Raw genomic sequence first — 27983 nt, forward strand, 5'->3', positions numbered from 1 at the left:
GCCTGACTATGAAATATACTAAAGAAATAAATAAAACCCTCAAGGAACTTACATTCTAATGGGAAGAGAAAAAGTAAATAGGTGCACATGTGGAATGTGATTTTAGAGGGAGAAGGTGGCACTAGTAGCTATGGGGATATAAAAAGACCTTCCAGAGGAGGGGATATTTGAACTGGGTCTTGAAAGAAGTCAGTGAAATGAGAAAGGATTGTGAGGGGAAAGTGAGGGTAATATATCTGTATTATAGAATGGGAATGAAGTGTAAGAAGCCTGAAAAGGGAGGAATGAACCAAGTTTTGATAAGCTTTAAATGATAAATAGGAGAAATTATTTCTGATCCTGGAAGGAGACACTGAGTAAGGGGAATGACACAGGCAGACTTATAGTTTAGAAAACTGATGACTGAGTACAGAATGAAATGATGAAATGGTTGAGGTAGGAAGCACATCTGGAAAACTATAGCCAGGTCTCATTTAATAATAAATAATGAATCCTCTGAAGTGCTCATGGGCATTTGAATTCACACTATTCAAAATTGTAATGAAATGCATAATATTCTATATGAAATGTAGAGTATTATTTAATATATTATATATGATATATAATACAATATTTTATGTATAAATTCTGAATTTTAGTTATAATATTTATGGAGTTTCTTTTAGGAAATGATAAGTAGATTCCTTCTATATTCACTTTAACATCTAGTTGTTATAGAACCATTATATATGTTATATATGTTTAAAATGTAATTATAATTGCAGACATTATGGAAATTGGATCCAATCCAAAAAAGGAAATGTGCAGTACAAATTTGAATAATGCAACCACTTCAGAGGATTCATTGTTCTCATTGACTGAGATCTAGCTTTATTGTAGTTGTCTAGGTGAGAAGTAATGAGGACCCAAAAACATAGTGATGGCTATCTGAGTGGAGAAATGAGATATATTATATTATAAAGGTTAAAACAATAAGATTTGGCAATAGATTGGACATATAGGATGAATGTAAGGATCACTCAAAACTTATAAATATAAATGACTGAGAGAATGTTAATACCCTAGATCCATGTTGGCAAACTTATGACACATGTGCTAGAGGGGGCTACTCCCCTCTCCCTCTCCACACAGGCCTAAAGACATTTTTCTCCTCAGCTACCCTTCTGCCCAGCAGCCCAATGAGAGAGTGCCTCCTCCCTCCCCTATCTGGGGTACGGTGAGGGGTTGATATGCAGTGTGAGGGTTGCAGCTTGGGCACTTGGTCTTTAAAAGGTTCGCCATCACTGCCCTAGATAGTATAGGGACACTTGGAAGAGAAGAGAGTTAGGGGCTGGGAAGAAAGAGAAGAAGCAAGCAATGAGTTCTATTTTGGGCATATTGAATTTAAGATATCCATAAAAGCAAGTAGACAGGTAATGTACCACTAATTAGCTATGTGACCCTGGGCAAGTCACTTAACATTGTTTGCCTCAGTTTCTTATCTATTAAATGAGCTGGGAAAGGATATTGCAAACATCTTCAGTATCTTTGTCAAGAAATCCCCAAATTGAATTAGGAAGGGTCAGACATGACTGACAAAACTGAAGAACAACAACAACAAAGGTAGCATTCAGAGCTCAAATCTCTCATGTGTAGTCCAAACCAGATTAAAATGTAATTGTGAAAATTTAACAAAATAAATTAAAAATGCAATAAAACATGGATAATGATCATTTGTGGTTTTTCTAAGTTAATATGTAACCCTCAGAGAGCCTTACATATAGTTTAGTGACCTCTGCTTTCATTGGAGTTTGGTGCTACTGATCTATGTCACTGGAGGGCATCCCTATAGCATAAAAAGATGATTGATGCAATGTTTTTTTTTCCTTCTAATGCTCAATACAAATAAAAATAAAGTATAAATTATGAATTCTGAGATATTGAATAATTTTAATTTTCAATTTCAATTCCAATAAATTATTAATTTGGAGATATTTAGTCATATTAGTTTTCAATTCCAGATTCAAAAATAGGATTTTTAAAATATCAGAACGGTACCTATTGTATTTGTCATCTTGGTTTTCAGTATTATTCTCTCTATTGACACAATGTAAGCAATTTCTTGCTTTTGTGTTATTGTAGGAATTTATCTCTATTTCAAAGCACTACCTACATCATCTTGGAACTTTACTCCTAATCCATATATACAGTTTAACATCATTCTCTTTATGCCATATTTTAAAAACATTATTTGCATAAGGTGGCAGTGGATATAATTCTTCTGCATTAGGGATTGTGTTGTTGCTCAGGCTTTTCCCATTATGTCTGACTCTTCATGACCCTATTTGGGGTTTTCTTGGCAAAGATACTAGAGTGGTTTGCCATTTCCTTCTCTGGCTCATTTTACAGATGAGGAAACTGAGGCAAACAGGGTTGTGACTTCTGCAATTTTTCTCTTCATTGCTTATCACCACCTTTTTTCTCTCTCTCCGACAGAACTAATTTTTGTTTTCCCCCTTCCCCCCCCCTTTTTTTCTTTTTTTCATCGTAACACTTTTGGATGCTTCAATATCTTACCATAAGGATAGGATCCCTCCAGAACGTTCAAGTTGATTGGAGAGGCAGAATGGGCATTAAGGAAAATGTCCTAAAGATTTAACAAGCCTCTGCGAATGTAGGGTGGGCTGCATTACAGGTCAACAAGTTCCTCATCACTGGGGGACCTCCAGAAAAAGAGCTAGAAAAAGCTGGATATCCACTTGTCAGGGAGGTAGAGGAAGGAATTTGGGGAACAAGATAGACAGGTCAGGATTTCTTAATGAGGAGTATATAAATTTAGTTTATTTCAGTATTTCAATATAACTCATCTTCTTTGTAAATTTATGCATTTTATCATATGCATTTGTAAGTTTGTCTGAGAATTTCCTGAGCTCCTAAAATGGAGGTGTCCTGAGGAGCCTTTAGAAAATGTCTAGATACTCTGTGCTCAGGGAGGGCTTGTCGTGCCCTTCTAGGGCAGTTCTCCAGCCTCTGACCCCCACCTGATACCCAGCTCTCACTTGTGGCTCCCAGTAGCTGCTAGCATGCGGCAGCAGCCACACCCCGGGCAACGGCTTCGACAGGCCGGCTAAACCTTGTGAGGGTAGCCATCGAGTCGACATCGACCCCTGGTGAACCAGGGATTTGCTCACCCAGCATGTGAAGACTGCTTCGGCGGAACAGACGGAAGAAACCAACAAGAAGGTTCAACGGCTGAGATGGCGACGCAGCAAAGCACTGTGGAGTGCTTAGGGCATGTTGGAGCACAAAGGACAACACGGCCATCCAATGCAGCTGAGGAAGTCTCCAGGTGTAACGACTTTTCGTGCCACTGGACCCAGGCTTCCAACGCCGAGAGAGTGGGACTGTCTCTGTGCATCGACTTTTCCACTTAAATCTTCAAGCACAAGTGTCTTTGTGCACAAAAACGCACAAAGACAATCGTCTTCCTCGGTTCAAGAGTCAACCAACACAGATACTCTGTATTGGTTCCAAGACAGAAAAGCAGTGGGAACTAAGCAATGGAGGTTAAGTGACTTACTCAAGGTCACAGAGTTAGGAAGTGTCCGAGGACAGATTTGAACCCAGGGCTTCCCATCTTCAGGCCTGGCTCTCTATCCACTGAGCCACCCAGCTACACCCAAAATCCTTTGAAGGGTACAGCAGAGCCCTGAATGGGAGTGGGGTGAAACTTAATCTACCTGGCCTTCCAGGCAGTGAGGACCATGGCAGTCAGTGCTACATATTTTAAAACATAGGCTTGACTAAACTGCCAAAGGAGTCTATGACACAAAAACAATTTTTAGAACCTCTGCTTTGAAGGAGAGACACTAAGATCATTTCTTACATGCTGTGATTCTGCAATGATCTTTTAGTGCTTTAATTCTACATTATATCAACCATCTTTATCTACAGACTTCCATTTCCTTCTTTGGTGGCTTAATTCTGCAATTTGGACTTTTGTTATGCAATTTTAGAGAGGAAAAAAACCTTAGCAATCATTGAGCCCAAACATTTTATTTTATTACCAAAGGAAACTGAGGTGCAAGAGAATTAAGCCCCTGTTCTAGTCATTATTCTAAAGAAAAATGATTAATTCAAAGAATATTTGTTATTGTTGGGCCATTTCAGTTGTTTCAAAGAACAAGGGGAACTTTAATATTTGATGAATTCCTCCAATCAATTGATTCTTTGTGGAAGTAATTTGAAGTCCAGATTGGGGATGAGAGTAGGGAGAGTCCTTTCCATTAAGTGAAGGTGAGTCTTTCCCATCTATAGCCGTCACACCTTGGGGATAGACAATGTATTGATTGATACGGGTCATGGAATAAGTAGAGGAATGGGACTGAACCTATGCGGAAGGCTTATAAAATATAAGAAATATACACCTTTTTGTGAGCCCTCAATTATCCAACTGGAAACATTTTAATTAATGGAAGGAGATGGGCAAAGAGAGAAAGGAGTAAGACTTAGATCTTGATGGGAGCAGGGAAAGGGGAGGTAAACTAGACTTGGATGCATAAATTCTTGTCTACATAAGGATAACGATAACTTTGTTTCAAAAATGAACAGACAAGTACAAAATGACCCAAGCAGAGACAGAGTTGTCTTTATTCATAGACTAAGTAGAGAGCCACCAATAAAGTACAATCCTAAAGATTCCAGAAGGTCTTTCTGGGGTCCTAAAAGAGCACCATTAGAGTTATTCTTTTACGCCGAGCACAAGGCATTCTGTTGAGATGTGACTATATCATATTAAGCCCAAACCTACCATTAACCTGGTAAGAGAAATTGGTTAAACAGAATAGCCCTAGCTAACCCTAGAACCAGGTTCCAAAAAACCAGGGGTTGGGGGGGGGGTTAACTGTTCAAACAAATTTGATTTATTGTGGTAATAAATCAACATACTATGCATTGAGAATGGTAGAAAACAAACCACTTGGGAATATTTCAATGCCCTTAAACTGGCATTGCTACAGGGGCATTGCTACTGCTTCCAAGGGAAGAGACAACCCAAGAAATGGTGAAGGAAACGATGGAGAAGAAAATTCCACAACATGGGGCAGAAACATAGACACTAAAGGAAATGGAGGACCAAAGAAAACAAATGTCATCTACTTCATAAATTTGTCCTGCTCTGATCCCTTGTTTAAATCCTCAATAGTGTCTAAAACAGGAAAGACATGAAAGGAGTTTACAAAGGGACTGAACTCCCAAAGAACCAGTTTGGGAGGTGAGAAATGAGAGACTGAGACTCTGAAAAGAGCATCCCTAACATTAATAAGAGCTTGTATTTGGAAATTTCTTTTAGGATCACATTCCTATTCCTACCGTGCTCCATGACTCTTCATGTGTTTGTTGCTCACTCGATTTCTCTACCTCCAGTCCCCAAAATATTAGTCACTTAAAAAAAAAACCTACTGTCCTGGCTCAGGATTAGAACACTGCCTCTAAAGGGCTCCCACCAAAGTGGCTAATCATTAAGATAATATATTGTTCATTCTTCATGCTCCAAAAGGAGTATGGGAGGGTGGGAGGGTGAATTGGTTTTAAGTGAGGCAGCTACATGAATTCATCCACCTTACTCCCTCTTCCAAAATAATCATTCAGAAAAAATACCCATAAAGGCATACTTGTCTCTCACTCTTCAGTGGAGAATAACAAGTCAGAATAAAAAATAGCAATATTCACTAATAATAATAATGTCAATGCTCCCCATTTCCACTTCCAGGGTCTCCTACCACTATCACTCAGTAACTGCTTCTTTTTTGAGATGCCTTCAGTCTAAATGTATCAGTCAATCAAGATTCTGGTAGCTATTATCTACCAACTCATAATACACTTTCTTTCCTTCTTCAGTGACTTCATTATCTGGCTTATGGTCTTTCTTCCTCAACTCCTGCCTTTATACTAGGGGTCTTCACTAGGGGTCTTCATAACTGATGCTCCCTCAAATAACTTCCAACTTCCTCAGTTTCTTCATTTTCTAGGACCTCTTCTATCGCTTCACCTCAGTTACAAAGATGGTCATGTACTGGATCTTGTCATCACAAGAATTGCACATTCATGTTTTATGAACTCTGAAATTTCTTTACCTTCTTATAATCTGTTATCATTATAGATTTCCATCTGTCTGAAAACCACGCACCCTATTTTACATCTCAACTGTGACCTCCACTCCCTCCATCCATCAGTTTTTCACCATCACAACTGAACTGGCTACATTCTCATCCCATGTTACACACATCTCATGATACTCACGATAACCCTGGAAGATAGGTATCATTATTATGTCCATTTTATAGATGAGGGAACTTGAGCAAACAGAGATTAAGTGACTTGTCCACAGTCACGAGCAAGTATCTGAGGCTAGATTTGAACTCAGGTCTTTCTGACTCCAGGCCCAACATTGTATGCACTGTATCAGATTGTATCATGGCAATCTTTTTATACTCCACTAATCACCATCTCACTCATCACAGTCACCTTTTTGTTACTCCTCAAACCTCACAATTACACACACACACACACACACACACACACACACACACACACACACACTTAGTAAAAATCTTGCTGGATGTTTCACTGAAAAAACTGAGGCCATTCCACCAAGAGATCCTTCTTCTTGCTAAGACAACCTCCTTTACATGCACATATGGTGTCATTCCATCCAGTCCTCTCAGACATCTTCCCCCTCTATTATCTCTGCTCTTACTAACCTTCTTACTATCATCTAGATGCTTCTCCATAAACATACCCATGTCTCCCAAACAAAAAACAAAAAAAAAACCCATACTGGATCTGTCTCTCTCTACTAGCTATATATCTCTCCTATTTGTCCTTTCTTTCATGGATGAACTGCTTGAGAAATCCTTCCATAATTGATGCCTCCACTTTCCCTCTCTTAAATCTCATCAATGTGTCAGGCAACACCCATCCATTAAGTATCTACTGTTTGCTAGAACTGTGTCTAAGGCTGAGGATACAATGAAAACCAAAACAAAGGCTCTGCTCCTTAAGGAGCTCAGTCTAATGAAGGAAACAACATGGAAAAAAAACTATGTACAGACGAGAGAAATAATGGATAAATAGGAGGGAACAGAGAGAAGGCACTAGCATTAAGAGAGATTAGAAAGAATTTCTTCTAGAAAGTGGGATTTTGTCTAAGATGGGGGGAGCACGAGGCAGAGATAAGGAAAGAGAGAGTTCCAAGCATTTGAGACAGTCATCAATTAATTGAAACTTCTTACTTCAAAGTTACCAATGATTTCTTAATTGTCAAATTTAATGACATTTTTCTATCCTTATTGGTTTTTTTACCTTTCTGCAACCTTTGATATTGTTGATCACCTTCTTGTCCTTGATACTCTCTTCTTCCTAAGTTTTTATAACACCGATTTCTCTTGTTTCACCTCCTACTTTTCTGACTTGCTCCTTCACAGCCTCTTTTATGGGATTGTCATCTAGGTCATGTCCATTAACTATGGCTATCTCTAGAGCTCTCTACTATGATTTCTTCTATTCTTTGACTTGGTAATCTCATTTGCTCCCAGAGCCTTACTTATCATCTTCATACAGATGATTCTCAGATTGACTGATCCAGCCCTAACTTCTTTCTTGTCCTGCATGATCAACTGCCAACTGGACATCTCAAACTGGATGACTTGTAAACATCTTAAACACAATCTGCCCCAAACTGAGATCGTTATCTCCCCTCTCCTCAAACCCTCCTCATTTCCAAACTCTCCTGTTAATGTCAAGGGTACCATTATCCTCCTAGCAGTTCAAGCTTGCAGCATAAGTGTCATCCAAAACTCTGTTTGCCAAGTTCCACCAAGTCTAGCTTTAAAACATGCATCATTTATGTCTTCTGTTTTCCTATAGCATAGCCACCACCCTGGTTCAGGCTCCAAGGGCATTAGAAGTCCCATTCAGGTGGAATCATTGTTCCTTCAACAGATAATACCATGGAAGTTACCATTTACAACTCTCCTGACCAGATGACTTTTTAAATGGGGATGAGGAAGTGGACACATCTTTAGAAGCTACATGCCACTGCATCCTTGTTATATATCCTTCCTGAGTTAAAGCACAATAAGCTTCCATTTGTTTACTATTTAATACCTTACAAGTGTCTCATTTTATCCCACAATTAAACAGATTGCTGGTATGGGTCCCATCTTTAATATTTGCCACAGTTCAGTAAATGGAATGAGATAAGTTGGCTTCATGGCTCACATCATGGTTTAGCTAGGAAAAGAGTCCCACAAAGAGAGAAATGGGATGGTCAAATGATGATCATGCCGAGCCACAAGTTCTCTATGATTGTGCATAGGGATTCCTTTCTATAGGACAGAAAGGAGGTTCTCTCACCAAGTGTAGAACTCTCTGGTTACTGTTGACTCTGCTAAAGGAGTTGGATTACCAGCAAAATAAAACTAAAAGTGAACTGACTTAGTGCATTCAGCAACTGAAGACAAAGTTCCCAGTTGTTTTTGTTTTTTAGGGATCATGAAAAGAAGGTTGAGGGAGCTGGTGGCACTGAAAATGCAATCCATTGATCTCTCCTTATGAATATGGAGACTAGCATGCTGTAGTTAAGAACACACCCTATTAAATAGTTTGTGTCAAAGAGGTTCCAATTCCACTGCCTCCCTCTGATATCAGCCATGAAACAGGTGAGTAAACAGAAGCGAGAAAGACATTGGGAACCCCTAGGTGGGGGGAGGGGGCAGTTTAAGCCCCAGAATTATCTTATTACTACTCCAAAAGGAGAATGATTGCCTGTACTGAGGGCACAAGTGTTCAGCAGCCCTTCTTCATCTGAAGTGGTTCCATAAGAAAGTTCAAACAAACATGATGCAATGGCACCACTATTGGAGTTAGTGCTAAGTAATTATGTGCAGGTGACTTCCATAGGTTTGAGGAGGTTTCTTTAGACTTACCTTTACAGAATCAGTTAAATGTAGTTTCTCTAGATAAAGACAAGCCTTTTATCCTCTTGGGAGGCTACGATGGAGAATTATTCACACCTGCCGCCCCTTTTGACAGTTTGCCTGATAGCAATTTATAAGTGATAGGGTGACTTTCCTAAAAGAAGTGAGTTTGATAGAATGCATCTATGCCACCCTCCCCATGACCTGACACATTCTATGACCAGACCACTTCTAGAGCAATTAATTCTTGCCTCCTAGATCCACCCTAATGACTTGGACTTTAGCTACTATGATCTACACACACCTGTAGATATGGGCTGATCAATTGGCAAAATTTGAGATCTAGATAGGGGAGGCCTGGACAAATGCTGTTGTCAGTGTAAATAGACATTCGGAGAATGGGAGCCAAAGTCACAATACCTGGTACCCTCCTAAGTGGGAAGAGGCCAATGATACTGTCTCCCAAAGAAAGCTTTGGATATGGTTCCTAAAACATGAGTAGAAAAGAAAGCAATTGCTAGCCAACCTTTGAAGGTACTAGTAAGACTTTATAAAGAAATTCTGCAGCAGGGTACTAAGGGTCCTTTCACCCCACTTAAGCTTGAGGAATTCACTAAAGCCTCCGCCCCATTTGGATCTGCCATACAAAGGACAAATCTTGAAAGGAAGGGGTATAATAGGCTCTTTAATCTCTATCTGTGTCAGCCTTTATAGAAACCTCTATGTATATTATGATGGATAAGGTCGAAAAGAAACTCTTAGAATTAACTAACCATCTCATGTATTTGCTACAAAACAAAACCAGGTATCCAGAGAAGTATGAAAATTATGTCTTCACTAGTAATGAAGATGAAAGAAGTTGGAATATTTTGTTCTACCAGCTGCCCTTGAAAGACAACCCAGTGATGCCTTTGAGGAAGACAGATGGCATCTGATAGCCCACAGTGGATTACAGAGAGCTGAAATAAGTCTTCAGAACCATCACTACAGCTATTCCTGAACTCATCAATGTCATAGCCCAGAAAATCCAGACCTAGGGTAAATGTTAGGTGGTTATTGGCTTCACCAGTTCACAAACATGTGGTGAATTATGCCACACTGAATTTAGACTTTAGAACCTCATCTACTTGCCTTGACCAATGGTCCCCTATCTATGAGGAGCTAAGTCCTGAGGAATGCCCTTTTGTCTAGACACATGATGGCTTTCTCTGCTATGAGAGAGACATTCAAAATTGAATTTCAGCAACCACTAGTGGTAACAGAAGTTACTTTTGGCCCATAGGCCAGGGGAATGGAAGTCCTGACAAGTACTTTCAGGGAGCAGAGCTCCCTGGATTTGCAAATGAGCCTTGAGGGATGGGGCAGAGAATATTTTTATATGCATTTCTTGGGCAGTGGCTATGGATGTGGCTAAGTAGTCTGGGGCCTGGAAAGCAAATTATGCAACTGGACAACCAAAGGCTCACTCCTTTGTAGTCACAACTAATGAAGACATTTTACTGATACCTCTCTTCATATATAGTTGTTTGAAGGGCACATCAACCCTCATCAGAGACATCATATATTCTAAATGACCAGGTCATAGATGTTACAAGAGAAACAAAGGTTGAGGACTATGTCCACCTCCAACAAGGACATTCGAGTAATGGTGCCATATTGTGTTTGGCATGATATTCCACCTATTCCTATCCAGCTGGGCTTTTTATGCCAGTCAAAGCACCTACCTAACCTGAGCGATCCTCAACCTGTCTCCAATTAACAAAGTGGCATTCTCCTATTCAAAATAAGAGGCTTACCCTCTGCTAATAAACAGCTACATCATTTTTCAGGTATTACTCAGGTTAGTTGTCCAACCCCAAGAAGCCATGCCTGTGAAAAATCAATGGGAAGTGCTCTCAAGTCCAATAATTTCTGGGATCTGGTCTTCAGAAAGACTTACCTGACTTTATAAATATAAATATAAAATAGACCGTTTGGGGACATCCATCTGACTGATCTTCCCTGTCCTTTCTTATTCCTTATCCAGCCCAGACTTGACTTGCCCTCAAAGCCCTTAATGCTTCAGAGAACTCTGTATATCCTGGAGAAATAGCTCAGGTTTGGCTCAAGTGGCAGAATTACTTTCCCCAATAATAGGTTAGACAACTCCTTCCAAACAAGGGCCTGGAGGAAAAAGGCATGATATTGAGGGCAGATTTCTTACTTTCTAATAGCAAATACTTGAAAAAAGGAACATCCCCCCCCCCCAAGCTGACATGTTGGCAATTCTTAGTCCCTGAATGAAGGTTAGATTAAGTCCTTCTATAGCTCATATGGATAGGTCTCTAAGAGGGAAAACAGTCAATATTATTCCCTCAATATAACTCTTAGAGAGGAGGAGGTTTTGATGAATGATCTTGAGAAAACTGGATTACATGTAAATGGATTATAAAGGAAGGGATTGAAGGATAATAAGTATTTGTTAAGCACCTACTATGTGCAAGGCACTGAGCTAAGTGCTTTACATATATTAACTTTAAAATGATTTTGACTCCATAACCACTTTACTACAGATGACCCTGATGAATGATGAACAGTTGATGATTGTGTCTGTCATATCATCTATGCTATATATAATCAAGAAAAGGTTAAGTTTTTCAGTATAGAGAGGAAAAAGAGTGGAGACAGAAGATGTAGTAGAGAAAAGGTTTGAAGATGGTAAAAGGAAAAGGATTTGGAGAGGACAGCTGATGTTTAGGGTTGGCTCAGAGAAAGGAGAGGGTGTTTGAAGATTTTCCCCCTTCTGCCTTCTCTCCTTAGCAATGGCTGCTCTCCCAGATTTGCTCTTGTCCCTCTTGTCCCCGCTCCACTATGAGACCAAAGGGTTTCTTCTTAGGAAAATGTCTCTCCCCTTGATCTGTTCACTCACACTTGATTCACAACTTGGGGGGAAAGATAACTACTTTAATGTCAATTAAATCAGGGTAATACAAAGGAATAACTGGCAGGGGAAAGAATGGGAAAGGAAAATGGGGAAAAGGGGGTCCCTGTTTCTATATAAAACCCTTTTCCCTCCCTCCTTGAGTTTGGGGGGAACTCAGGTTTCGGCAGCCTAAGCTCCCTGAGAGATAGGTTGGCTGACCCTGGGTTTGGCCCCTTGGCCACAGTTCAGACCCAGGGCAAGAGGAGTTGAGGTGAAGTCTGACAGAGATTCAAATGCCTTTCTCAGGTTTCTCTTCAATAGTCTTTTTCAATTGGGGAATGTTGAGGGGAAGGATTTCCAGTCACAAGCAGGAAAAAATAGGTAACCTTTAAGAGAAAGTTTTATTCAACCTTCTCTCTTCAGCTTCTCCCAACTGAGAGACCAACTCCTCTTCCTAAGTGACTGGGAAGGAACTTCCTGCTTCTCCTCAAGATTCCATCCTCCTTGGGCTCCTCTCCCAATGAGGAGAAAACTCTTCTTTTAGTGCCAACTTCTGTCACACATATCCTTGGTGCTGCTCTGACTTACAAATTCATTGTCACCACCTTGAATCAGGAAAACCACAAAGAACTTCGAAGATGTGTCATCACCCACCACACAACCCAGATCATTGAGATCTGAGGTTGAGTTCTTCTACAAGACTGAGGGGGAAAAAAACCTATGATTTCTGACTTTTTCCATGATTTTTTCTTTTTTCTTTCTCTTTATAGTTACTTTTCAGTTGAGACAGAGTCTTAATATTTTTTCCCTTTTTTTCTTTTCCCCTTAGTATTACCTATGCCAGGATGATTATCTAGTAAAAGATTTTAAAGCATTTAAATGGTAAGAAAAAAAACCTCAAGAATGGATGACAGATACAAAGCCCTACCTACAACTTTCCCAACATGAACCAGATTAAAATGCAATTGGGAAATACTTAACAAAATAAATAAAAATACAATAAAACATAGATCATATTAATATGTGGTTTACCAAGTCAGTATGTGCCAACAGATATCCTTTTGTATAGTTTCTACTTGAGTTTAACTGCTCTAGAAAATTCTTAGGACCATGGTGAGGGTTGTGTGTGATAGGACCACAGTCCCCTTTGATCCCCTCAAAAGATTAATTTCCCCTAAAAATCAACAGAGCTTTCTTTCCCCAGGACATGATTGGCCCCTGCCTCTCTTGGCACTGGTTCCTGGTTACCTAGGGGGATCAAGGAGGTTCTTCTAACTTGGTGGATGTCTAACTATCACTTGAATTACCTACCTTACCTTGCCATATCTATGGAAGCTAAGTGCCACTTGTATACGTGTTTCAACTCCTTATTGAGTTATGACGAAGCAAATCTTTTTTTAAATTGTTTAATGGTTCACAAGTGCCTCTTTCCATCCCCAAAACAGAACATGAACCAACAAGGTATTAGTGTTGTTCCTCTCAGCAAGGGGCATCTCCCTCCCTTGCCTCACCAAGCAGTGTTCCCTCTCTCCCTTAACTCCTCCATCCCCTGCTACAAACCTCCCATTATCCCCCTGTTTTCCTATCCAATTTCCTTTCCCAATAAATATTACACCCTGCCATATCACCGCAAGCCTGGAATGGTACAATAGCCTGTTCCCCCAGCTCAAGTCTTTTCCCCACTATAGTCCATGTTCCAAAGTGTACATCTCTGTCTCTGTCTCTGTCTCTGCCTGTCTCTGTCTATCACACACACCTGCATTCCTTTTCAACAAGCTCCAGTGGCTTCCTATTACATCCAAAATCAAATATAAAATCTTCTCCTCTTTTGTATCCTTCCAGTCTCCTTACACTTTGTTCCCCTTCGTGTATACTAAAAGTCAGCAACACTGGCCTCTTCAGTTCCTTGAGCAAGATGCTCCATATCCCAGATTTGTATCCTTTCACGGGCTGTCTCTCATGCCTGGACTGCTCTTCCCCACTCTGCGCCAATTCACCTCTGCCTCCTGGCATCCACGGGCTTCCTTCAAGCCTCAGCTAAAATCCCATATTCTACAAGATAACCGGGTCTTCCTTCTAAGATTGTTGTTGCTGCTTAGTCATGTCCAACTCTTCCTGACACAGTAAAGATACTGGAATGGTTTTATGCAGGCAGGAGTTAAGTGGCTTGCCCAGGGTCACCTAGGTAGTAAATGCCTGAGATTAGATTTGAACTCTAGACTTTCTGACTCCCAGTCCAATCAGTGTTCTATTCCTTATGCCACAGATTACTTCAAGTCAACCTCTATAAATCCCGAATGTCTATCCTTGGTTGCAGGTTGTCTCTTCAATTAGAATGTGAGCCACTTGATGGTCAAGACTAATTTTGTTTTCTTCTCTATCCAGCATAAACCCTTACCTTCTGTCTTAGAATCAATACTAAGTTTTGCTTTTAAGGCAGAAGAGTGGTAAGGGCTAGGTAACTGGGGTTAAATGACTTGCTCAGGGTCACCTAGCTTGGAAGTGTCTGAGGCTAGCTTTGAACCTAGGACCTGAGGGTCCCTTTCCCCAACCCCGAGTCTCCAGGCTTGGCTCTCTACCCATTAAGTCACCTAGCTGCTCCTTTAGTAAATGCTTTTTGACTTGACTTGACTTGACTTGACCTTGTCAAAAATAAAGAGGGAGGAGAGGGAAAAAAATCTCGTCAATGATATGGTACACTCAGGGCCATCTGTTTAATATAAATCAGAAGCAATCTAATTCACTGACTGATTATCTCCTCTTCATTTTGCTAAGCAAAAGGTACATCCCAAAGGTTTTGTGCAAAATTTCCCATTGAAAATTAGAGTTCACTAAAATAATTTCATTAATCAAAACTGTTTTTCTTATTACTTTTTCTTCTTTCTTTTTGTATTCTGGGGCACTTTACTCTGATATGTACTTCCTTTATTTATGCTGCTCCCCCCCCCTTCATTTATACCAGGACATGAAGCAGATTCTTTGATGTGACCTGGAATACAGAAAAAAAAAATTTATTGAAAGAAAACTTGCATGTTTTCCCCAATCATTAAAATTATTCTGATCTCATACCCATTGAGATATTCACATATGATCTTACTGAAAACCAATTGATAATATTATTTCCTGGACTAGTATAACATATGGCTCTATCTGACAATATACAGTTTGGCTATTTAATGATTCACTATTTTGGTTACTAATTTTGGTTTGGTTATGTAATGATTTATTAATACTCTAGAAACTCGGATGATACTAAATCAAAATAATAGTGTAAGATAGAGGGGACATATATAAACTCTAACTTTTTAGTCCATATTTTCAATCTGGCTATGAGAATGCAGACTACTTAAAGGTTATTTAACTTGATATTATCATTAAAACTTTATCTAATATACCCAGAATTTACTGCTAAAGTATAATGTATGTTTTTTGAAAGCACATCTCACTGTTTGTGGAGCCTTATTAATAAAACAAAACAAAATAATCCAAAATGATAGTTTGGGTAACGGAGCTTTAATACTTTTGCTTGGCTCCCAGAGTTTGGGATTCAGCACCACTCTCTGTTCTGTGTCCATGCATGCAGTTTGGACTAGGTTCACTCCTGGGGAGCCTGGCCTCTAAAAGTTGGGGGGAGATGGAAAAACTAGGTTCCAAGTTCTTATACTTTGGCTCATTAAACTTCTGCCTCTGTGCTCTGGGACAATTTTATTTATAGGTTAGATTATGGCTGATATCTACAATTTCCCCAGAAGGAGGGAAAGTTCAAAAGAAACTCAATATGAATCAAGTGTGGGACATCTACACAACAAAGAAATACTAAACATGAACAACAGCACAAAGTAACAAAATGAATTAAAATAAGAGTCAATAACTTAATTTATAAGTACTGTTATAATGTGTTGAGTGAATAGTAATATCTAAAACTCATCAGAAAATAAAGCAGTATTCAGGATTGCTGATTAGACATTCTGCATTTTACTCTGACTCCATGCCGTCCAAACAACTCCTGGAACATGGCAAAATGGCCAATCTTGGGTCAATAGTCTTGTTGGGTGCTGTCCTCTACTTATAGAAGCTTCCCCGGCCACCAGCCCAGAGCCTCTGGATTTCTTGCATTCAAAAGGTTGTCTTCAAGACTAAACATGTCCATACTAAGAACAATGTTCAGTTACTCACTCAGTAAAAAAAAAAATGTAATGTAGAAAAGGCATCCTGATAAAGGAACTCCAAGCACACTCTATAGTATGTCCTCCTTCATTATACTTCCTAAAATGTTAAACAGATTTTGCTGGATCACTTGCTCATCATTAAATTCTATAAGATGGTAAAGTTGAAAGAAACTCTTGCTTGTTTTGAGATGATAACTACCTCTAGATATTCATTTAACCACCATTTGACTGATTTTAGAATGATATTGTTAGAAGGATTATTTATGTGACCTATCATTATGTATAAAAATATTAGGCAAAAATATGCAAGTCTCATTTAGTTGATTCTCACAGTCTAATAATCCCATTTTCCAAGGAATATCACTGTGAATGTTCCTGAAGCAAACAACTTCCCATTAAGTCCTAGCAGAAATGACAGAAGTCAACATGGGATCTAGTATGGTGCAATGGAAAGTGTTCAGAATTTGAAGACAGAAAATTGGAATTCCTGGCTTTGCCACTTGCTGCCTGTGTGACCTTGGGCAAGTAATTTAACCTCTCTGGGTCTGGTTCCTCACCTGTAAAATTTGGTGTCTGGATTAAGAGGTCTCTAAGATCCCTTCCAGTTTTAAATCTGTGATTTTACCATCTGATGAACATAAATCTTGCAATACTGAATATTTAAGCTGTTCATCTTTCTTCTGCCTTCTCTAGATGCCTGCCCCCTCTTATTGACCTACCTGCTTGCCTGCCTGTCATCCATTCAATATCCCATACCCAATCCAGGTGATTGATATTCTTACAAAGAAAAAAAAATATCCCTGTTCCTCCCAAACTCCATATTTTTTCTGAAAAGAGGGCTAAATGCCATGAAAAAATTTGTGGTGGGGGAAGGGAAAAGTGGGAAAAGGAAAGAGGAAGAGGTGAATTCCAGGCTCACATTCCTTTTTTGGCTTTTGCAGGCTTGAGAGGGTGCAGCAAGCACTGTGGGCTCCTAGGCTAGAAGAGCTTAGTAAGGCTGGGTTGAACCCAAGAAGGCAAGGGAGGGAAGCTGTGCCTCCTGTTTACCCAGGAGGGCTGTGCTGATAGCACGTTACTTTAGTTTACTTTGCTTTCCTTGAGTTTATTGTAAAGGAGTAAAGTTTTCGTATCCATCACGTGACCCTGACAGGTCCTGCCTATTGAGAGGCAGACCACCCACACAGAGAACGATGAAGCTGCTTAATAGAAACAGGCATGTAATTGTGAACCCTAGCAGCACTCTGCAGAATGCCTGCAACCTAGCAGGATTATTTTTTTACACTTTCAGTTCCTTTTGTGAAGAAGAAGGAGGAAGAAGAGGAGGGGGAGGAGGAGGAAGAGGAGGAGGAGGAAGAAGAGGGGGAGGAGAAGAAGAAGAAGAAGAAGAAGAAGAAGAAGAAGAAGAAGAAGAAGAAGAAGAAGAAGAAGAAGAAGAAGAAGAAGAAGAAGAAGAAGAAGAAGAAGAAGAAGAAGAAGAAGAAGAAGAAGAAGAAGAAGAAGAAGAAGAAGAAGAAGAAGAAGGAAGAAGAAGAAGAAGAAGAAGAAGAAGAAGAAGAAGAAGAAGAAGAAGAAGAAGAAGAAGAAGAAGAAGAAGAAGAAGAGGAGGAGGAGGAGGAGGAAGAAGAAGAAAAGGAGGAGGAGGAGGAGGAGGAGGAAGAAAAGGAGGAGGAAGAGGAGGGGTACAAGAAAAGGGCAAAAGAAAAAGAAAAGAAATTGATGTGAAGTCAAAGCCCCCCTCCCCTCCTGTACCCATCCCCACCCCCACCTACTTACCAACAACAACAGAAGAAGCAGTAGCAGAAACGGCCCCAGATTCCCTAATCCCCAGGAAGGGGCTCCTTAAAGGAGATGGTGAGTGAGAGATTTATCTTTAAAAATCCATCCTATCCCCATCTTGTACAAAAAGAGACATCTGGCTATTAACTATCTTTGGTGCTGATACCTGAGGTCGCCGGCAGGGCTACAAGGGGGACCTAGGGGTGAGAAGTGTCGGGGTTCATTCTTGCACCCCGCAGGCAAAGAAAACGGGTGGCACAGCTGGCTCTGTTCCTCTTAGAAAAACTAGTGCTCCCTGAAGGGGGCTGGCTGTGAATGTTGGTGAGGTGGGGGGAAAGGGAGGGGGGAACAGAGCCCCGCGGAGCCTCCCTAGCTGCCAGTCTTACCCAACTTTTCTTTTTATTTAAATGTTTCTCATCCCCCTCCCCCTCAGTCTTCCCTCTGAGCTCTAACAGGGGTGTTTTTGGTCATGCGACTTATCAAGGGCAATTCTCACGGAGTAGCTCTTCCCGGATCCCATTTACACGCCTGGAAGGGTCTCCACCCTGGCTTCCGCTAATCAGCCTCTGTTGGTCCAGGCTACTGATCTGAGACTGTGAAGAAACAGCACAGAGTTGTTTATGGGAACAGAAGGAAAGGGATGGATACAGAGACCGATGGGGAGACAGAACGAAACAAGAGGAAAGAGGGAGAAAAAAAGAAAGATAACAAAAAAAAGAAAAGAAAGGAAGCCGAGAAGGAGGGAGGGGAAGATGAAAAAGAGTCAGTGGTAGAGGAAGAGTAGGAGGAGAAGGAGGAGGAGGAGGAGGAGGAGGAGGAGGGGGGGGGGGGGGAAGAGGAGGAGAGGAAAAGGGAAAGAATTAATCTCTAAATGCCACAGTTTAGAGAACACATTCTTACCTTTTTTTCTCTTCCAACCCAACCTCCCTTAGGAGGCATCACCTAGAGTGGAAATAAGGATCCAAGAGTGTTTTCAAAAGGATGAGTACATACTTCCTTTCCCCTCCCCCTTCCCCAGACAGACACTGACACACCTTTCCTACCACCCACTGAAACACAGGGAAATGTGCCAAATGCCAGAGTAGCGCTTAAGTATATAAGATTAACTAATGGTAAGAGATTCACCTTTCCAAAAACTAGAAACTGTCGTGAATTTTATTTGGAAGTGTGTGCAGGGTTGGGGTTAGGGGAAAGGGGGAGAAGTGGCACTATTTGTAGTTTGAGGAAAACAAAAGGAACAAATTTAGGGAAGGGAAAAGAAAAATCGTGTTGGCTGTCCTAGGTACACTCCTGGGTTTATGCAGGCTACCTAGTGGAGAATCAGGTGTCCTGGGTGTTTGTCAAGATAGCCTGATAAAGTTTCCAAGTCATTCAAGGTGTTAATCTTGGTATGCCTCTATAGATATGTAGATCAAAGAGGTTGGTTGTACTGACACAGGAGGTAAATAGAGATTCCAGCTCAGAACTATTCCAAACACTGAATTAGTCCACTAGTGGCGTCTCTTTTCCAAGTTTCTTCTTTTTTCAAGATGAAGTCTGGTTTATGTATGAACAAACCACACAATAGATATTTTCTCATCCTTTTGACTTGTGTCACCTAAAAAGAACCATCTGGGTTTTACTTCAAGGAATTCTAGGCAGAGACCTTTATGTTCTTAAAGCCTAGGATTTAAGATGCACTTCTCCTATTCTTTGCCCCTCCCCCTGTTGGGAGGGTGGGGAGACCTAGTCATAAATAAGAAAGACCCACAATGGGTGACTCTAAATATGTTATAATTGGATAACTGGAGTCTGAAACCACTACAATAGTCCTTTTTCATCACTGTCTGTGTGTGTTTGGTGTTTGTATGTGTGTGTGATTTGGGGTTTGGCACCAGTAACTCAACATGTAATTGACTCCATAAAGAAAGACAGTGTTCTTTAGCATCATCTTTTGTTGTTCTCACTTATTTTGGGGGGCCTTAGGTGTATTGTTACAAAACAAGGAGCCTTCAGTTGTGTGTGTTCCACTTGTTAAAACATTGCTTTCCACGTGGCTATAAATGATTTTGACTGCATTATCATTTCAAGTTAAAATACTGACCCAAGGAGGACACCTTTGGGTTTAATATACTCAGACTAAATCTGGACTTTTGCACATCATTTCAAGTCCAATGTGAGAAGTGTATCTAATTTCTGGTTCCAGCTATTAGTGTTTTTGTGCAACTGGATTATAATCTGACAATATATCTTGATAAAGGTCTGTACAGTTAGGGAATAGTTTGGGAAAAAAAGATACTCTTTTTAAATTGCTATAGACAACTGACAAATCACCATGAATTAAAATCTTAGTCTTTCTTGCTTTTATCCTTATTTCACATACACACAACACACACACACACACACACACACACACACACACATACACCTTTTATTTTCTCCTGTCTCTGCCACAGTGTATAAAGCCCTATTGAGACATGTAGGCGTGATGTGTAAACCGGATTAGCAGTATGAAAGAAAGACACACAATAAGCTTGAATTGTTTTACTTCCTTTTCATTTCTCATGCCTATATCTCTAATAAATTTGTTGTTCCAGCAGTGGGTCAAAGGGATCATGTAGGGGAGCTTTTTTTTTTTTAAATGAAATACCCAGTGGTAGAGATGCTGAGAATGAATGGCTTGCCTTCTGCCAAATACAAAGGTAGATAGGTAGATAAATAGATGTTTGTATACAGAGATGTATATGTTCATGTGTACACATATACATATATGTATGTATAGGTTATAAATACCTATATAAACATCTATACATATATATACCAGGTTCAATATCTGTACCTAAAGAGATACTGTATTTGGTTAAATTAAATAATGATTCCCCCAAAATCAAAGTAATGGAGTCAGAAAGATATTCAGGCAATTCAGCAACACGCCCCCAACAATCACTTCCATGTTTCATTCAAAACTGACTATGGACAAGTCTTCCTGCAGCTGATGAGCTGTTCAATAACCTTGAATTCCCTGCTATAATGGCTACCACAGGAAGTATAATTCCCACTGCAGTTTAATATTTGGGGTGCTTTCATTAATGACCTTGGTCTGATGAATGTGGAAATATCAGGGGTGATAGTGGGACATACACACACACACACACACACACACACACACACACACACATTCTGTGAGTTCAGTAAATGCCAGTGCTCCTGGGTTTGTGCTGTAGATCCCTCTTTTACTCCTTTGTAGAGTTTGGGGCAGCTTCCCATTAAAGGAGATCAGGGGTAATTAGCAGCATTATTTTGACAAGTTGGGTCGAGCTGTTCCCTTTCTTACATCCCTGAGCAGGGGGAGAAGGGGAGGGGGTAAGTGGAGGAAGAGAGAGAGGGAATGAGTGTGGGGGGAGGGAGGAGGTCAAGCCCAGTGTCTTGAGATTGTATTGCAGTTGAATACTTTCTTTTCTCAACCCTGAAACTTTTTAGAATATTATTTTCTAATTTCTGTCTCTAGGCTCCACCTTTCAATTCCTTAAAGAGAACTTGTAAAGAAATACACAAACATTTATAAGGAGATAATATGGCATTGTTAAGGAGCAATAAAGTGCAGCACTGGATTGCCAGGACTCCTGGGATCTGTTTTTGACTTCTCAGTGCCTAACTCATTTTATATCCTTTGGCAATTCACTGGACATCTTGTATTTCAGTTTTACCATCTATAAACAGACATGATAGCATTACTACCCCCATGTGAAACTGATAGCAATATTATAAGATTAGTGTGATATGTCAAAAGTTCTTTGCACTTCTGACAAGCAAATGCAATATTTAAAAAAAGTTATTACCATTGCATTTTATTAAGTTTGAGATGGTTGAAACTGAGCAAAATGAATGCATGCTGAAGATTGTGAATTTTGAGATAAAGGCATGGCCATAGGATGTTTGACATCCTATGGGATCACATAAACATAATTTTATCAAGTATTGAAGCACAAGGTTACATTGAATATTCAAGGAAACAGTGAGGAGTGAACTACATTCCAACAGATAGTCAGAAAGTCATTCAGTTGTTCCTAAGCATCCTCAGATCTGGCTTCTGAGTTAGTGGTATCTTGCTTTACTCACTTCTTTCTGGAATATTCAAACAGAGAAGCCAGATGGTTTTTGTCCATGTCAGAGTGCATTGGGGTAATCAAATATAGACTTCAGAGCTGTGCTGAGTAGGGCCATGGGAAGTTAAAGTGTTGGGGCAGAGGAAAGGAATGAAATACAAGGAGAGATTCTTGAAGCGTTCACAGAACTCAAGTGGGGCAACTACAGAACTAGACTGTCTGAAGTCCTTGGACCAGAAGGAAAGAAAAGCTATTGAAATATATTGAAATGTGGTTTTAAAGGAATACTAAAGGGGGCAAATTTCCTTCATATATTCTGAAAAGTTATGCCAGTCCACAAGGTCTCCAGTGAGTGTGTGCTTGAGAACTGGACCAGGGAAGCTGGGGGATAAAGGCTGCTAAAGGATTCTCACCCACAAGACACCTTCGCAAGCCCTGTTCATCCCAACCAGCTCCATATCAGGTCTGTGGGATCCTTGTGATTAGTTGAAGTTAACAAAACCTGGTGTCGAGCAGCAGTTACATGCGCAGGGCATGCATATTAAAGCCAACAATGCTTACAAATGTAAATAAGGGCAGATTGATTAAGAACAACATTATCGCTGGGAATGTAGCACTCGCATGCATCAGCAATGAGGCAAATTGGGGGCAGCCTCAGCCCTGACCACCCATGTTGAGACAGGCTTTTACACTGGCACCTCTTCCTTTTTAAAAAACATTGTAGAAACAAGGCCAATTAGATCCCCAAAGTAATTCATCTCTTGTGTATGAAAAAAGCAGACCACAGGGGGAGAAGAGAAGGGGTGGGAGAGGAGAGAGATTAAGATAGTGCTTGTTAAATCTGAGGTTCCAGATTGAGTTTGGGAATCAATGAGAAGAATATACCAGCAGGGCATTGTCTAACATCATGAAAAGTTAACCTATCAAACAGGAGGCAAAGAGGGGAAGTAGAAGGGGTTCGTGTATTTTAAACCCCAGGGATCAATATTCAAAGCATTTAGGAATAAAGTAAAACTGAATGAAATTAGCATGGAAGGAAGAAGTCTTACTCTTGAAAGGATACCAGTATAGAGGAGCATTAGAATGTTTGTTCCATGAATTAATATTCACTACCCTATCTTCCTGGAGTGAGGAAGTCTAAATTTAAATATAATTAGGAAATAATGAATATTAACTTAAATGATCAGTGTGAAAAATTCAGAGAAAAATATTGTTCCAAAAATATTAGGAATCTGAAATGTAATTTATGATGTAGTTGCTCTATCTGTAGCTGCAGACTAAACATACAAGTTTCTATGCTTCTGTATGTATGTAGTGACATCTGGTTGTCTTAACATTCAGTATTATTAGCTCTCTTACCACTTCTGAGACCTTGGACAAGTCATAAACTCTCTGGGCATCTCTAAAAACGAGGTGATTGTATTGGATGAGCTCTGAAGTACCTTCCAGGTACAAACTCATACAAGCAAGTTGAAATGAGTTACCCCCATATTTAAGGGAATTATTGAAAACATACATTGAGCACTTAATAGTATGACCTGAAATCTTGGCAGACTTGTTCAACATGTGGCATCAATCCAACTTAATGCTGCATCTCAGGTATATATTTAAAAGTCAATTTTCATCTTACAACTGATTTTTTTCATATCACAGCTTCGTGTGTTACTTTAAAACTTTCTGCAATACTGTTTAGTTCCAATACTATTCTCGATTTTATTTATACTGGATTTGATAATGCTGAATTTTTAAGAGGTCTTGCTGTAGATATGCATCCTGGAATGAATAGGCACATTATGCCCGGGTTAAGGTATTTGGTTTTAAATTTTCTGGCTGCCTGGCTACACCTTTTATGATATGAAAACGCCCATGGATACCCTCTCAGGTCTTTGAGAATGTCACTTGTGAAATCCATTCCCATATGTGTGATTTCCTTTTCTGGGTCAGGATGGTAAGATTAGGGAAGAAAGAAAAATTGGGGATAGGAAGTTTCAAAAGGCAAGAGGAAGGAAGGAAGGAAGGAAGGAAGGAAGGAAGGAAGGAAGGAAGGAAGGAAGGAAGGAAGGAAGGAAGGAAGGAAGGAAGGAAGGAAGGAAGGAAGGAAGGAAGGAAGGAAGGAAGGAAGGAAGGAAGGAGGGAGGGAGGAAAGGAACTAAGGAAAGGAAAGAAGTAGATGGAGAACAATTAGATAAGAGGCAAAAGAAAGAAGGGATAGTGAGAGATTGAAGACAAGTTATTATGATGTTCTTACTGGCCCGGCACTGTTCAAAGCCGCTGGAAATACAAAGAAAGGCAAGAACACGAGTTGGGGAAAGATGAAAAAGATAAAAGAGAGAGTAGTAGGAGTAGGGAGGGAGCGAAGGAATGGCCCAGAGAACCCCTAGTACAGATGATGGAAGGCGCCGGATTCTTTCTGCCAGAGCCGCGTGCGCTGGAATCAGCGGGCTGGTCTCTCCACCGGCCGGCAGCCCGTGACATCTTCCAAGATTTGAGACAGAATTGAATGGAAATGTTTCCTTTCCTTGCTGCTATTGGCCGATAGTAGTCAAGCCTCGTTGGTATTGGGTAACGTAAAGGGGGAAGAGACCTCCTTTAGGAATGTACTATGGCTTGTCTGGCATGCCTTTCTGCACCGGCAGCGGCGCATAACTGGGGTGGGAGGGGCAGGAGTTTAAAACGGTGCATTCTCCCCCCCCCGCCCTTTTCCTCCGGCTTCTTAACAACACGAACTCCTTTAAGTGGGGAGGGAAAAGGAAAGAGGAAGGAATAGAGTAATGAAAATCCCAGTGGACTTGCCCCGGCTCGGTGAATCACAAAGCCGAGCACACAGCAAGAGAACTCTCCCTTTCCGCTTCTGCCTTGTCACTAGCCTGTCCAGCGGCGTGAGTTCCCCCACCCTCAGTCCCCCGCCTCCTCACGCTTGGACACGCACGCACGCACGCACCCACCCCCAGGCAGCGGTGTTCGTAGATCCACAGCAACCCCAGAGGACTGGGGCTCAGCTCCCGGCTCGTTGGTCACGTGGCCTTGCCCAGGCTCCACCTCCCTGATCCCTCGCCCCACTCCCCCGCTTCATCCCCGCCCCTCCTACTTTCCCTCCATCTGGGTTTCTTTCTTTTCTCTCCTTTCCTTTCTTTCTTCTTTTTTTTTCAATGAACACACACCGTGTGCACCTTAAAGCAACACTCCCCCATTTCACCGCTTCAATCAACACAACGTCCCGCTAGTTTCTTCGCAATGCGGTCAAGTTAAAAAAATCATAATAATAAAAGCTAGTGCCCTGATCTCCACTGCGGGGAGAAATTTCATAACTTGCAAAACTAAGGGAGAAAACAAAAACAAACACCCAAAATCCCACCCACGTTCTTAAGGAAAAAAAAAAAGCGATCTAGCCAGCAGAGTTTCTGAGACATTTTGTAAGGCAAGCCCCTACTGCTGGCAAATTAACAATGTACTCTTCCAAAGAGGCTATTTATCCCAATGGGAAAGTAAAGCCCAGGATATCTTCGTGACCTTAGCTAAAGCGTCGGGATGGGTTCTTACAGTCAGTGCACAATTTGTTTCGAATGAATTCAACATCAAAGCCTTTATTCCTCCCTATGTCACGCTATTACTAAATATATAAAAGATGCATACCACTTTTTTAAAAAATCAGTTCGCAACTGACTTTAAGTAAATAGGGACATGTGCTGAGAGTCCAAACTAAGCAAACTAGGTAGCAGTAACATTTTTTTTCTTTTGAAGAAGCCAAGATAATTCAATTTTGTGATTGTAAATGGTTTTCTTTTTAAACTGAGATACTTTAGATTAAAAAAAAAAACAGCCCCCCCCCGCCCCCATTGCTGTGGGTATTTGGATGCTACAGAACAAATGACTAATTCCTTCCTTGAATATAGTAGGTGTTGGGGGAGGGGGGATAGGGTAAGCAAGGGGTTTGGTGGGGGGTTTTATGTTCTTGGGTTGTATTCTTTAACTTTCCGTTTTGTTTATCTTAATGTAAGACTTATTTCTCTTGCGAGAGGCTGTCTTCTTTTTAGTTATAAAAGAAAGGGGGGGGGGTGGAATTGGCACACACTACCTCGGTATCCACCACCCTGTCATTATTGGTTCAAGCCTGGGAATTCAAGTCGGACCTCCCAGTATTTGCTACAGCTTGAGGCCAAGGTGCCTCTGAATAGATTTTCTTTTTAGGAGTTTCAGAAATTGTTCAAGCGCTTTAAAAAAAATATTACTTTTTGTACATCGCGAAGTGTATGTGTGTGCAAAAAAAAAGTCTCATAAAAAGAAGACACTCTTTTGAAAAAGCAAAAGAAGGGGGGAGCATTCCTTAATGGAAGTATTGCATGCAAGAAGGTTGGAGCTCTTTAAGGCTCCCCTTGAAGCTGGGGATGCACACACTAGGGTTGCCTGCCTGGGTGGTCTCTCTACTTTGGTGAGCTGTTGCTAAGCAGCTAATAATAGTCATGTTTGCTGAGTAATTTCTGCCCTCCTTGAGCCAATCGCATCGCAGAAATCCTAGCCATCTGACAGCCCCAGGGGCGGGAGCTCCAGCCTTTTTCTCTCTCGCTGGCTCTCTCCCCCTCCACCCCCTCCCCTCCTCCTCCTCTTTCTCCAAATGGAGAGAGTTCTTTTTTTTCTTCTTCCATCTCATCTATTGAATCAAGGAGCTGCTGCTGCTTGCTGCACACACACAGACTGGAGTCCCAAAGTCCCGGGAGTCAGAGACCAGCGCTGCACTGAAACAGAATGGTACAGCGAGCCCGCAAGGAGCAGAAGCCAGAGCCAGAGTCGAAGGAGCAATCCCAGCAGCAGCCTCCGCCTCCAGCAGCAGCACCAGCAAGAGCAGGAGCAGCAACTCCCCAGCAGCACTGAGAAGAGCAAAGGAAGCTCGGATTCTGCCGTGGCTTTTCGCTTTCTTCCCGGAGAACCGACTCAAGAAAAGGAGCCAAGGAAGAAAGCCCCGGTGTTGGGATCTCTGTGGGTTTCCTCTCATTTTCACAAGTAAAAGGGTCTGGAAAAGGGGGCAGACAAGGAGTGGACGAGGTGGTGGTGGGGATTGTTTGGTGGTGGTGAAGGAGACACCGGGGGGAGGGGGGGCAAGCAGGAAAGAGAGAGGCTCGCCCCCCGTGCGCGCACACACACATACGGAGCCCCTCTCACCCTCTTCACGAACTGGATGTGGGAAGCGGCCGCAGCAGAGAACTCCGGATCACCACGAAATGTTGCAATGGAAGGCACAGGTCCTGACTCTTCTCCAACAGCAGCAGCAGCAGCAGCAGCAGCAGCCCCCGCGGTATGAGGAGGTCTGTCAGCGGCAGCAACAACCACAGCAAAAGCCGGAGCCACCCGCAGAAAGAAGCGATCTCCGGAGCCTACTCCCCGGCATCACCAGCCAGCTCCAGCAGCGCGTCGTGGTGGTGGTGGTGGGGGGGGAACCGAGACAAGCCAGCCCGCCTGATGCGGGAGCAGCAAGGGCAGCTCAGTCACCGCGGCGGCGGCGGCGGAGGCAACATGGCCTCAGCTGTTAACATTGCGGAGCCTGAGAGCGGCGGCGGCGGCAGCGGAGGCTGCAGCAGAGACCCCGATCTGCCGGGGGAAAACGGCAGCAGGAGGCGGAGAAGGACCGGGGGGAACCGACGCGCCGGGGCACCAGACCTGGAATATCTGCAGCGGCCGAGTTACTGCGATGCGGCTTTCGCGTTGGAGCAGATTTCTAAGGTGCATTTCTGTCTTTCTTCTCCCTCCTTCTGGAATTCCCCCCCGCATCCCTTCCCCTCTTTCCACCTTCTCCTCTTTCACTTTGGAAGCATCCATACGCATACAGACACTCACCTCTTTTAGAAAAAGAAATAGACTAGGGGAATTGAAAAACCCAAACACACCCACCATCACTGAAAGGAAAGGGATGTCTAACTTCTGCTGGGGATGGAAGTGTGTGTGTGTCTGTGTAACTGTGTGTAACTGGGTAATGTGCTCTCCCTTCCTAGTGTACAATTTCTGGGTCATTCGAATTCTTCTCCTAATTAAACCAATACAAAAAAGACTTAAGCTTTGTACTGGCTTTCTCTCCCTCACTCCTTTCTCCAGGTTGGCTTTT

The 27983-nt window shown here is 41.5% G+C and overlaps 1 protein-coding gene across 2 annotated transcripts in view; it reads left to right on the plus strand.

Moving 5' to 3' along the window:
* The first annotated feature begins 17658 nt into the window (after nucleotides 1-17658).
* The window catches only part of PTCH1 (patched 1), a 90800-nt gene continuing 80475 nt past the window's right edge, over nucleotides 17659-27983 (plus strand). Inside the window, exon 1 of one of the 2 annotated variants that reach the window (XM_007497928.3) lies at nucleotides 17659-17879. In XM_007497928.3, coding sequence (XP_007497990.1) covers nucleotides 17877-17879 — 3 coding nt within the window. In that variant the 5' untranslated portion in view covers nucleotides 17659-17876. Of the gene's footprint in view, nucleotides 17880-25493; nucleotides 27605-27983 lie in introns of those variants that run through there. The other variant, XM_001368333.5, reaches the window with a different exon arrangement.

This window comes from Monodelphis domestica, chromosome 7 (assembly GCF_027887165.1).
Source record: "Monodelphis domestica isolate mMonDom1 chromosome 7, mMonDom1.pri, whole genome shotgun sequence".
NCBI classification, from domain to species: Eukaryota; Metazoa; Chordata; class Mammalia; order Didelphimorphia; family Didelphidae; genus Monodelphis; species Monodelphis domestica.